A 14,497-nucleotide genomic window follows, 5' to 3' on the forward strand; every position below is an offset into this window, starting at 1 on the left:
AGAAACCGTAACAAGAGACAAAGAAGGGTATTACATAATGATAAAGGGGTCAATCCAACAAGAGGATGTAATATTATGCATGCAATATAGGAGCAACAAATATATAAACCAACTATTAATTGACCTAAAGGGAGAAATATATAGCAATACAATAATAGTAGGGGAGTTTAATACCCCACTTACATCAACGAATAGATCATCCAAACTGAAAATCAATAAGAAAGCATTGTCTTTAAATGACATATTAGATCAGATTAACTTAACAGATATATATAGAACATTCCATTCAAAAGAAACAGGATACAGATTCTTCTCAAGTGCACACAGAACATTCTCCAGGATACATTACATGTTAGGCCACAAAACAAGTTTTAACAAATTTAGGATTAGAGTAAAATCATATTAAGTATCTTTTCCAACCACAATATTACGAAAATAGAAATAAATTACAAGAAGAAAACTGGAAAATTTAGAAATATGTGAAGATTAAACAACATGCTACTGAACAACCAATGGGTCAAGAAAGAAATCAAAACCAAAATTAAAATAGTACCTTGAGACAAAAGAAAATGGATATACAACATACTGAAATACAGGGGATGCAATGAAAGCAGTTTTAAGAGGAAAGTTCATAGTAATAAATGCCTAACTCACAAATAAGAAAAATTTCAAATAAATAACATAAATTTACACTCTGAGGAAAAGAAGAACAAAGCCCAAGTTTCGTAGAAGAAAGGAAATAACAAAGATCACATTGGAAATAAATGAAATGGAGTCTAAAGAAATGACCGAAAAATAATCAATAAAACCAAGAGCTGGTTCTTTGAAAAGATAAACAAAAATGACAATTAGCTAGACTCACAAAGAAAAAAAGATAAAAGGCTCAAATAAATAAAATCAGAAATAAAAGAGGAAACATGACAACTGATATCACAGAGATACAAAGGATCCAAAGGGACTGCTATGACAATTATACACCAATAGTATGGACAATCAAGAATAACTTCATAAATTCCTACAATATACAACCTTCTAAGACTGAATCATGAAGAAAGAAAAATTGAACAGACTGATTACTACTATTAAGGATAATGAATCCATAATTTTATTTATTATCTCTGGAAATTGGCATTGTCAGAGATATTTATTCTTTTCTTGTTATTTTCTGAATATTTTAAATGTTCTACAGAGAGTACATGCTGTTACAATAAATACATACAAGTAACAGTATAGAAAAGAAAATAGTCTTGTGGGTTCTTGCTACTACTAAGTTTAACCTCACATTCAGTAAGTTTATAAAGCTAATGATCATTTTCCCTGGAACCTATCAGATTTTCCAGTGTTTGTTCACAGTGATTTCTTCAAATCCAGATACTTTTACTGAAAGCAGAGAAACTGTCTACAGTAAAGATGCAGGAATAAAGATGCAGACATAGAGGATGGACTTGAGGACACAGGGAGGGGGAAAGGTAAGCTGAGACGAAGTGAGAGAGTGGCATGGACATATATACACTACCAAATGTAAAACAGATAGCTAGTGGGAAGCAGCCGCATAGCATAGGGAGATCAGCTCGGTTCTTTGTGTCCACCTAGAGGGGTGGGATAGGGAGGGTGGGAGGGAGACGCAAGAGGGAGGAGATATTGGGACATATGTACACATATATAGTTGATTCACTTTGTTATACAGCAGAGACTAACACACCAGTGTAAAGCATCATACTCCAATAAAGATGTTTAAGAAAATAAATAAATAAAACTCCTTACAAACAAAAGTCCAGGACCAGGACACTTCCCTGATGAATTCCATCAAATATCCACAGAAGAATTAATACCAATCTTTCTCAAACTCGTCCAAACAATAGAAGAGGAGGGAATATTTCCAAACTCGTTTTACAAGACCAGCATTACTCTGATACCAAAACCAGACAAGGTCACCACAAGAGAAGAAAATTACAGACAAACATCCCTTAAAAACATAGATGCAAAAATCCTCAACAAAATGTTAGCAAACTGATACAACAATCTATTAAAGGGATCATACATCACGAGCAAGAGGGATTTCTACCATGGCTGCAGAAATGGTTCAATATCTACAAATCAATCAATGTGATATACCACATTAACAAAATGAAGAATAAATGTTGTATGATCATCTCAATAGCTGTAAAAGAAAAAAACATTTCACAAAATTCAACATTTATTTATGACAAAAGCTCTCAACAAAGTGGGTATAGAGGAAACGTACTCAACAAAAAATAGGCCATGTATAACAAACCCACAGATAATGTAATACTCAAAGATGAAAAGCTGAAAGCAATTCCTCTAAAATCAGGAAGAAGAAAAGGATGCCCACTCCTGCCACTTTTATCAAACATATTATTGGAAGTCCTAGCCACAGCAATTTGGCAAAATAATAATAATAATAAAAGGCATCTACATTGGAAAGGAGAAAATAAATCTGTCACTATTTGCAGACGACATGATAGAGAAAACCCTAAAGACTACCAAAAAACTATTAGAACTATAAATAAAGTTGCAGGATGCAAAACTGATTAACAAAAATCTACTGCATTCCTATACAATAAAAATGAACTATCCAAAAGAGAACTTAAGAAAACAATGCCACTTACAATTGCATCAAAAAGAATAAAATAGCTATGAATAAATTTAACAAAGGAGGTGAAAGACCTGTACACTGAAAACTATATGTCCTTGATGGCACAAGACACAAATAAGTGGAAAGATATTCCATGCTCGTGGATTGGAAGAATTAATATTGTTAAAATGTCCATAATACTGAAAACAATCATCAGGTTCGAGGCATTCCTTATCAAATTTCGAATGGCATATTCACAGAAATAGAACCAACGATCCTAAAATTTGTATGGAACCACAAAAGACCCTGAATAGTCAAAGCTATCTTGAGAAAGAAGAACAAAGCTGGAGGCATCATGTGCCCTGACTTCAAATGATATTACAAAGCTATGGAAATCAAAACAGTATGATATGGGGGGAAAAACAGACATCGATCAATGGAACAGAGTAGAGAGCCCAGAAATAAACTCATGCATATATGGTCAATCAATTTATGATGAAGGAGCCAATAATATACAATGGAGAAAGGACAGTCTCTTTGATAAATGGTGTTGGGAAACTGGAAAACCACATGCAAAGAATGAAACTGGACCACTTTCTTACACCATACACAAAAATTAACTCCAAACGAATTAAAGACTTGAATGTAAGACATGAAACTATAGAACTTCTAAAAAGAAACATAGACAATAAGTTCCTTGACATAGGTCTTATTGAATTTGGGGGGTTTGACACCAAAAGCAAGGCATCAAAAGCAAAAATAAACAAGTGGAACTACATCAAACTAAAAAGCTTCTGCAGAACAAAGGAAACCATCAACATAATGAAATGGCAACCTATTAAATGGGAGAAAATATTTGAAAATCATATATCTAATAAAGGGTTAATATCCAAAATACATAAAGAACTCATAAAACTCAATTGCAAAAAAAAAAATAGTATCAATCTGAGTAAAAAATGAGCAGATGATCTGAATAGACATTTTTCCAAAGAAGACATACATATGGCCAATAGGTACATGAAAAGATGCTCAAAATCACTAATCATCAGGGAAATGCAAATCCAAACCACAATGAGACATCATCTCACACCTGTCAGAATTGCTATTGGCATAAAGACAAGAAATAACAAAGTGTTGGTGAGAATAGGTAAAAGGAAACCCTTGTGCACTGTTGGTGGGAATGTAAATTGGTGCAGCCACTATGGAAAAGAGTATGGAGGTTCCTCAGAAAAACTAAAAATACAACTACCAGATGATCCAGGAAATATTCACTTCTGGATATTTTTCCAAAGTAAATGACAACACTAACTGGAGAAGATATATGCAGTCCCATGTTTACTGCAGCATTATTTACATTAGCCAAGGTATGGGAACAGCCTATGTGTCCACTGTTGGGTGAACGGATAAAGAAAATATTATATATATATATATATATATATATATATATATATATATATATATATATACATACATAAGCACGTGCAAGCACGTGCACACACACACACACACACACACAGTAAAATATTATTCAGCCATGAAAAACAATGAAACCTTGCCATTTGTGACAACATGGATGGACCTTGAGAGGATTATGCTAAGTCAAATAAGTCAGACAGGGAAAGACAAATACAATATGATCTCACTTACATGTGGAATCTAACACAAAATAAAACAAAAACTAAGCGCATAGATACAGAGAACAGATTGGTAGTTGCCAGAGGCAGGAACTGGGGGCGGGGGGGTGGGCAAAATGGGTGAAGGGAGTCAAAAGGTACAAACTTCCACTTATAAAATAAACAAGTCTAGGGGATGTAATGTACAGCATAGTGATGACGGTTAATACTGCACTGCATATTTGAAAGTTGCTAACAGAGTAAATGTTAAAAGTTCTCATTACAAGAAAAAAAGTTCTGTAATTATGTATAGTGATAGATGTTACCTAGACTTGTGGTGATCCAGTTACAATATATATAAATACTGAATCATCATATTGTATACCTGAAAATAATATAATGTATGTCAATTATACCGCAATAAAAAATGTTTAAAGATAAAACATTATTTTATATCTGACAAGTCTGTATTGGATCAACTGTCCTGAACAAAAAAGGAAATATCTGGATTACCAAAAACCCACAAAAATCAATACACAGTTAATTTATAGATTCAAATTCCAGATAATAATGAACTGACATAACCAAAAGGCAAAAGGCAAAATTCCAAGCAAAAGATAGTGCATAGAAAATTTTTAAAAATAATATACAAATGAAGTAAATAATAATATAAGAGGTTAAATTTCTTACAACACTTATTACTGTTTTGGTTATTTCCTTACCTGTGGATGTTTAATTTTATCATTTTTTTTTTGTCCACCTGAATCTGCCACTAGTGTTTTTCTTGTGTCTTTCTCCAATGGTATATATTTTGAATCTTCACCTTTAACTTCTATTTTATCAATACCCATTTCTGTTGTCTTGGTCTTTCCCTCACTTTTAAGTAACTCCATTTCTTGATTTTGGAAATAGCCAAGTTGCTCCTTAGCTCTTTCAGCTTCCTGTTTTTAAAAAAGTAACTTTGTCAAGCATTATTTCTATGACATTTTCCTGCCAACGTGACAACTTTCAGGAATCTTCATATATTCATGCCCACACTGGTTCTTAATTTTATTTTTACAGAGTTAGAGGAAACTAAGTTAAACCACTGGTATAATCCATAGTTTAACAGATCCAAATTAAAATTAAAAACTATGAAGAAACCTCTTCTACTTAAAGGGCTATTTTTATACGCCAAGAGGTTCTACTGGCCACTGTTTTTTAAGGCTCTAATTATAATACAGGCACAATAAAAGTTAATAACATGCATACATTATACATAGAATGTACCCAAGATAATTAAGATCTGTAATGTCAAATAATAAAAGAAAATGTGAAGAGTAATTTATTTCTTCTACAATAAATTTTTTAATGTCACTTGTAATATTAACAAAAGTTATTTGTGTGAAAGAAAGAAAAAAGTTCACAGTCTCACCACAAACAGAAAGCTCACTGTTAACATGTTGATATATACTCTTTTTAAGTATTTCTAATTATAGCTAGTGCATATGTGTATATGTATTTTTAAACTTTTATCTAGATTGGATCATACTATACATAGAGGCATAATATGCTCTTTTCATTAAATAATGTCATAAGGTATGTTTTCATGATGATAAATATACATCCAAATCAGAGTAGCTAACAGAAGTACATTTTAATAATATACCTTAATTAATTTAGCAAATTTCTTATCAATGGACATATTGGTAATTTAAAAAAATTTGCTATTAAAATTTTTCTATTCTACATACTTGTACAAAATATCTGTACATTTTTTTCTTTTTTACAATAAATTTTTAGAAGTGGAATGGTTCACTGTAAAGACTATGTCTTTCCAAGACTTTTGTTATGTATTTTCTTCCAGAAAAGTATCAATCCATACTGACAATAGAAGTATGTGAAAGACAGCTCATTGCAGCACAAATCCACAAATATTGGATATTTCTGTTCCTTAAATTTTTAACAAAATGGTAGGTAAAAAATATGTATCCCTCTGCTATTTTAAAATGCATTTATTTGATAACTAGTAAGGATGAATATATTTGTATGCATTTATTGGCCATGTGTGTTTCCCAATTATGACTTGCCTATTTGTGTCCTCTGTCTATTTAGGAGGAAGAATATCCATATTTCCTGTATATTTGTAAAAGATCTTGATATGAAACATTTTGTAAAGATTTTCCATTTATCTTTATATCTCATGAATTTTTTAACCATAAAAAGTTTTATTTTATATATAGCCAAATATATTAACATATTCCTTTATGGTATAATGCTTAGGAAGCCTTGTTCTAGCCAAGACATGTAATTGTTACTCAGTGTTTCTTCCAATATATTAATAGTTCAGTTAGCACTTTTGGATCTCAAACCAATCTGCAACTTATTTTAGTGTATTACATTAACTAGAAACCCAACAATGTTTTCACAGTAGTTTACTTTTGTGACTATTTTATCCTTCTATGAAAAAATTTTAATAACTAAAACTATAAACTATAAAATTACTACATTCATTTGAATCTGTTTCTGGACTTTTCATTCAGTACCAAATCCAGAACCACACTGCTTTAGTTATTGTGTTTTTATATTTTATATTGATTTTTGGATGAGCAAATCCTCCTTAATTGTTCCTCTGTGAAATCACCAGTTTCTTATTTCAATATATCCTATAATAATTATGCTAATTTCAAAAAAAAAACCCCATTTGTATCTAGAAATAAATTGCTTTAAGTTTGTATATCAATTTTCTTTCTAGCTTACTGTTTTGGAAAGAATACATACTAAATTTTATTAATATATTTCCATTGCATAAAATGAGAATACTTTAAACCTGGCAAAATAATACAATATATAGACCTATTAGTTTACAAAGTTAAAATTATTCATTTAAAAAGTTGTTTATAGATATTTTCTTCCCTTGTTAACAATTTCAAGGGAACATGATATCTTTTTACCTGTAAAGCTTGTTTCAGTTGTTCCCGAAGAACTCTGTTCTCAATTTTCAGAGCATGTGTTACTTTCTAGGATGTAATATGGGGGGAAAGTATTCATTTAGTATTTTTGTTTTTATTAATTTATTGTCATAATTATTACCTTTCTAAAGTGCATAGATAGCCAAGATGATGATTTGAGCATAAACATTTACTGCACACTTCTCAGGGAGAATGGTGGAACTTCTGTAGCTATAGCTTCCTATTGATTTTCCATAGGAAAAGTGACTTTGAATCTACGAAATTATAACTACAGTAAACATTTCATTACTCCTTTTCTCAAGGCCTGACGTATTTAAATACAAATATTTCAAATTTTAAGAAAAGAAGCAACTCTACTCTTAACACAAAAGAAATATAGTTCTGATTTTGTGAGAATGAGTAGATTCTACTATGCATGGAAAGTCTCAAGAATTCTCCATCAGATGGAAGACAGTTTGAGGAACCATATCTAAAGTCCCCAGTTTCTTTCTTTCCTTTTTTTTTTTTTTTGATGATAGCCATTCGGACTGGTGTGAGATGATAATCTCATTGTAGTTTTGATGCATTTCTCTAATAATTAGCGATGTTGAACATCTTTTCATGTGTCTCTCGGCCATCTGTATGTCTTCTTTGGAGAAATGCCTATTTAGGTTTTCTGTGCATTCTTTGATTGGGTTGTTTGTTTTGATGATATTAAGCCACATGAGCTGTTTGTAAATTATGGAGACTAATCACTTGTCACATCATTTGCAAAAAAAAAAAGTGATACAAATGAACTTATTTACAAAAAAGAAACAGGCTCACAGAGTTAGAGAACGAACTTATGGTTACTATGAGGGAAGGGTGGGTGGAAGGGATAGTTAGGAGTTTGGGATTGACATGTACACACTGCTATATTTAAAATGGATAACCAATAAGGAACTAGGACAGGGAACTCTGCTCAATATTCTGTAACAACCTAATTGGGAAACGAATTTGAAGAATAGATACATGTATATGTAGCTGTAGCTGAATCACTTTGTTGTACACCTGAAACTAACACAACGTTGTTAATCAACTATACTCCAATATAAAATAAAAAGTTAAAAAAAAATAAAGTCCCCGGTTTTGATTCTGGTATAGCAGAGCAAGTTCCTACTGGACAAACCCTGCCACACATAACAACCACAAACTCTAAACAAAATACAAATATCAACACTAGAGAGCAAACAAGAGTAGGTAGATTCTTGAGAGAAGCTGACACTTGGAAGAAGGGAAGAGTCCTACATAAGATCCTTGTTTCCTGGCTTCTAGTCTGAGGGCAAACCCTCAAAGCCAGGCAGAACCCTAATAGCTAATTCAAACAAACAAACAAACCTGAGTTTTTAGACCTTACAAACCAGGGTACAGAGTTCAGGGCAACCACAGCCACTGGAAAGGTTAGGGGAAATCACACAAAGAAGGGAGCCAGAGAGAGGGAGCCCCAAACCATCTGTACAAACAACACAAATCTACCCCTGACCCCTTAAGCATATATGCATAAGGAAGATTCTAAACAGCCTAGCAAAAGCTACAAGAAATGAAATGTGATTTAAGCTGCTGCCTAAATACAGAATTTTCATTTTGTACCCAATCATGTTAATAATAAATTAAGGCAAAATAAATAAACAAAAATAGTACCAATCATAAGAAGAATATAGCAGAATCCAGAGCTTCAACAACATGACATTCACAATATCCAAGATAAAATTAAGAATTATTTGAATCTGAAGAAACAGGAAAATGAGACTTACTCTTAAAAGAAAATTTACAGGGAAGGTGGTTAAAGATGGGGCACAGCAAGAGCCTGGACTTACCTCCTACCATGGAATCAGCAAATATATACCTACATACAGATCAGTTCCCTCTGAAAAGAACTTTAGAACTAGCCAAACAAGCGCTCCACAACAAAGAATAAAAAGGGACTATATCAAGACAGGTAGGAGAGGCAAAGAAACACTCTCACCAGAAACCCTACCCCCAGCATGACAGCACACTTTACAGAGGGATCTCACCAGACAGGCACTTTCCCCAGAGGAGCAAGGGATGCTTCCCATATCAGGCACCCTGGCTCCTGGGATCTACACCAGAGAGAGGAACCCCTGAAATGCCTTGCTTTGAAAACCAATGGGGCTGACATCCAATGGTCCCAAAGTGCTATAGAAAACTGAGAACCCCCTCCCCCCAAAGGGCTGACATATGGTCTCACTCACCTGGAGACCCAGGGAAATAATAGCGGTCTGAAAAGTGCCATGATTATATGTGAAGAGGAGTCATTTGCAAATCTAAAAGCATCAGCTGGAGGGGTGGTGGACAGTAGAAACACTCCCCAGAAACAGCAGCACCGGCAGACACCATTACTGCACTCCCCACCTAACCTGCTAGCACAGGCTGCAGAGCTTGGATGCAGGGGTGAGCCAATCATGGCAATACCCCACTGCACTACTGAAGCCAGAGAGCTCCAGAGGCTGCAATGTTCCCCCACTCCCTGGCTAGGATGGACAGGAACAAATGGTCACAGCATTTTCCTGCAATCTAGCTAAAGTCTGCAAGTGCAGGCAACTACTATACTCCCCCTCCCTCTGGCTGGGGCTGGTGAGTGCAAGCAGTCATGGTATTACTCCTCTCCTAGCCTAAAGCTGACTCAATACTCCCCTGCCCCCTAAGCTGAGGGTGGCAAGACTGAGAAGTCAGGGTCTAAACCCAATGCATGCACACAGACAAGGCACTCTCAATGCTGCATTGCTAAAGCCTGTGGGCATGCAGTCAGGTCATTTTCCCACGGCCTTCCTGAAGCAAGAGAGCAAGACCCGCCCCCTACACTCTCCAGCTACCCAGCTAAAGCCAGTGGGAGTACACAATCCACACAAGGGAAACCCCCTGATCACTTAGCCCCAGTGGCCCATGGGGCTGGTGTTCCGGAGTTCCATGGGATTGTAACATGGAGACAGTTATTGGCAGGCCACCACCCCCAGGAAAAATAGGCCTTTTTCAGTTTTCCTGTGAAAAAGGCCTATTTACTTAGCCTGGAGCTTCACCCTGAGGGACAGGCTTCAGGTTTACCACACTTTTGGAGGCTACGGACACACTCCCAGGAAATATAACTGGGGAGACATCATGCTTGTGTACCCCCTTGGCCTCACCACAGCTTGACAAGACTCCCGAGAAAGAAGCTTATATACTCATCAGGAGCTTTGCTTTTTGCAAATGTCGCCCAGGGGACACCTCCAGATCTCCTGGTCTGGAGACCAGCAGGGATTACAATTGTGGCTCCACAGCATAGTATATATCTGCACACTTTAAAAGCTACTACCTGAGGGCCTGGCATCCAATCAACCTGAAACTAGGTGTTAAATCAGATTCCTCCCCTTGGAACACTGACAGGGCGTGGCACACCATCGATAACAGAAACACTTCAAGAATTAATCAAGCAGCACCCCCCACAAAACCAGGATGGGCAAATGTTCTGAGCCTTGCTCTGCCCATGCAGTAAACAGGCCACAACTTGGCCAGGCAAGCGCCCCAAGCCCCACCTAGCCCACACAGAGACCTAGCTACAACCAGGACAGGCAAGTGACTCAAACCTGTGCACCAGCCTTGGTTGCATCACAGCTGGTGGATGCAGCCCACCGTGAGGGATGCCCATGAAGTGCCTGACTCTTGTGGTCAGGGATGATTGTGCTTTTAGGCCACACAGAACAGCTCCTACACAAGACCACTCCTTCAAGACTGCAGGAGGTAGTCACTTCCCCTAATACCTATAGACAAACACAGAGAGACAGGCAAAATGAAGAGACAGAGGAATATATGTTCAACACCATAGACCAAGGCGAATCCCCAGAAAAAGACCTTAATAAAACAGAGATGACCAACCTAAAAGAGTTCAACCTAAAAGATTTTAAAGTAATGATCATAAAAAAGCTCACCAATTTCAGGAAAGGAATGAATGAGCATAGTGAGACCTTCAACAAAGAGACAAAAAATATAAGAAAATACCAAACAGGAAGTTATAATGAACTGAAAAACAAACTAGATGGGTTCAACATCAGAATGGATGAAAAAGAAGCACAAATAAGCAAGTAGGAAGACAAAGCAATGGAAAACACCCAGAAAGAGCAGCAAAATGAAAAAAGAATTTTAAAAAGTGAGGATACCTTAAAGGACCTCTAGGACAACATTAAACAAAATAACATTTGCATTTATGGGGGTCCCCAAAGGAGAAAAGAGAGAGAAAAGGCCAGAAAAATTACTTGAAGAAATAATGGCTGAAAAATTCTCTAATCTGGGGAAGAAAACATACATCCAGGTCCAGGAAGCAAAGAGAAACACACCGCTATACTTTGTAATTAAAATGGTACAAGTTAAAGATAAAGAGGGAATCTTAAAAGCAGCAAAAGAAAAGCAACTTATTAGGTACAAGGAAAACCCCATAAGGCTATGAAAAGATTTTTCAGCAGAAACTTTGTAGGCCAAAAGGGAGTGGAATGGGGGCTTCCCTGGTGGCTCAGTGGTTGAGAATCTGCCTGCCAACGCAGGGGACACGGGTTCGAGCCCTGGTCTGGGAAGATCCCACATGCTGTGGAGCAATCAGGCCCGTGAGCCACAATTACTGAGCCTGCACGTCTGGAGCCTGTGCTCCGCAACAAGAGAGGCCGCGACAGTGAGGCCCGCACACCGTGATGAAGAGTGGCCCCCACTTGCCGCAACTAGAGAAAGCCCTCGCACAGAAACGAAGACCCAACACAGCCAAAATTAAATAAATAAATAAATAAATAAATAAAATTAAAAAAAAAAAAGGGAGTGGAATGACATATTCAAAGTACTGAAAGAAAAAAAAAAAAACAACCAAGAATTCTCTTCCTGGCTAGGTTATCATTAAGAAATGAAGGAGAGATTAAGAGTTTTACACACAATCAAAAGCTAAAGAAGTTTATCACCATTAAACCAGCCTTAGAAGAAATGTTAAAGGAACTTCTCTAAACTAAAAAGAAAAGGAACTAATTAATAGTAAGAAAAAATATGAAAGTAAAAATCTCACCAGAAAAGGTAAATAAATAATAAAGGTAGTGGATGGTTGGTCCACTTATAAAGCAAGTACAAAGGATAAAAGACAAAAGTAGTAAAAGTAATTAAAATACAATAATTAGTCAAGGGATACATAGAATTAAATTTGTAAAATGTGTCATCAAAAATATAAAAACCTTGGGGGGGTAGTAAAAAATATAAAGCTTTGGAATGTAACTCATAATTTACTATCAACTTACAAGAGACTCTTATATACATAGGATGTTATATGAAAACCTCACAGTAACCTCAAAGAAAAAACTTATAGTGGATAAACAAAAGAAAATGAGAAAAGAATCTAAAAATAAAACTAAAGAAAACAATCATATCACATGAGAACAGAGAAAGAGAGGAAGAAAAGAACAGAGAACTACAAAAACAGCCAGAAAACAATTAACGAAATGGCAATAAGTACATACATATCAAATTTACTTTGTGAAAGGACTAAACTCTCCATTCAAAAGATATAAGGTGGCTGAATGGATTAAAAAAAAATTATATATGTGTCTATAGGAGACTCACTCAAACCTACCAAATGGAAGTGAAAGAATGGAAAAAGATAAATGATGCAAATGGAAACAAAGAGACAGCTGGGTAGCAATACTTATATCAGACAAAGTAGACTTTTAGAAAGACTGTAACAAAAGAGATCAATCCAACAAGAGAATATAACACTTGTAAACTTTATGAATGCAACATAGGAGCACCTACATATATAAAGCAAATATTAACAGAAATAAAGAGAGATATAAACAGCAATACAATAATAGTAGGGGACTTTAATACCCCCACTTACATCAATGGATAGAAAATTCAGACAAAAATCAATAAGGAAACACAGGCCTTAAATGACACATTCAATCAGATGAACTTACTAGATATATACAGAACATTCCATTCAAAAGAAACAATATACATTCTTTCCAAGTGCACATGGAACATTCTCCAGGATAGATCACATATTAGGCCATAAAACAAGTCTGGATAAAATTAAGCAGACTGAAAGCATACCAAGCATTTTTTCTGACCACAGTGGTAGGTAACCAGAAGTTAATTACAAGAAGAAAACTAGATAAAAACACAAACACATGGAGACTAAACAACATGCTACTTCAACAACCAATGTGCCAATGGAGAAATCAAAAAGGAAATCTGAAAAATGAAAAACAACTTTCCAAAATCTATGGAACACAGCAGAAGCAGTTCTAAAAGAGAAATTCACAGCAATACAGGCCTACTTTAAGAAACAAGAAAAATCACAAATAAACAATATAACTTTATATTTAAAGGAACTAGGAAAAGAACAAACAAAGCAAAAGTTAGTAGAAGGAAGGAAATAATAATTATCAGTACAGAAATAAATGAAATAGAAGTTAAAAAAAAAATAAAAGACCAATGAAACTAAGAGGTGGTTCTTTGTAAAGAAAACAAAATAGACAAACCTTCTGTCAGAATCATCAAGAAAAAAAGAGAGTGTGTGCAAATAAATAAAATCAGAAATTAAAGAGGAGAAATTATAATTGACACCACAGAAATACAAATAACCATAAGAGAACAGTATGAACAATTATATGCCAACAAATTAGACAACCTAGAAAAAATTTCTAGAAACATACAATCTTCCAAGACTGAATCAGAAAGAAATAGAAAATATGAATAAACCAATTTATAATAATGAAATTGAAATAAAAATTCTAAAACTCCCAACAAAATTCCAAACGTGATGGCTTCGCAGGTGAATTCTACCAAATATTTTAAAAGAGTTAATACATATACTTCTCAAATTACTCCAACAAATTGAGAAGGAGGGAACACTTCCAAATGCACTTTACAAAGCCAGCATTACCCCAATACCAAAACCAGGCAAAATCACTCCAAAAAAGAAAATTATAGGTCAATATCACTGATGAACATAGATGCAAAATTCCTCTACAAAATACTAGCAAATGAAATTCAACAATACATTAAAAGGATCATACATCATGATTCAGTGGGATTCCAAACAGAGATGCTTGGATGGTGTAACATCCAGAAATCAATCAATGTAATATACCACATTAAAAAAAAAAACAAAGAATAAATATTACATAATCATCTAAATAGATGCAGAAAAGCACTTGACAAAACTCAACATTTATTTTTGATAAAAACTCTCAACAAAGTGGGTATAGAGAGAATGTACCTCAATGTAATAAAGGCTATATATGACAAACATATAGATAACATCATACTCAATGGTGAAAAGCTGAAAGCCT

General features: G+C 34.9%; 1 protein-coding gene across 21 annotated transcripts in view; it reads right to left on the bottom strand.

Annotated features, from left to right (window-relative positions):
• CCDC7 (coiled-coil domain containing 7) overlaps positions 1-14,497 on the bottom strand; it is a 319,203-nt gene that overhangs the window by 207,951 nt on the left and 96,755 nt on the right. For 19 of the 21 annotated variants that reach the window (XM_068560909.1, XM_068560921.1, XM_068560928.1 and 16 more), the window contains 2 exons: positions 7,143-7,208; positions 4,932-5,150 (listed from right to left, as the gene is read on the bottom strand). The exons of the other annotated variants lie outside the window; for them this stretch is intronic. In XM_068560909.1, the coding sequence (XP_068417010.1) occupies positions 4,932-5,150; positions 7,143-7,208 (285 nt within the window). The remainder of the gene's footprint in view (positions 1-4,931; positions 5,151-7,142; positions 7,209-14,497) is intronic. 21 annotated transcript variants of the gene reach the window in all.

This window comes from Eschrichtius robustus, chromosome 1, assembly GCF_028021215.1.
Source record: "Eschrichtius robustus isolate mEscRob2 chromosome 1, mEscRob2.pri, whole genome shotgun sequence".
In the NCBI taxonomy this organism is placed as follows: domain Eukaryota; kingdom Metazoa; phylum Chordata; class Mammalia; order Artiodactyla; family Eschrichtiidae; genus Eschrichtius; species Eschrichtius robustus.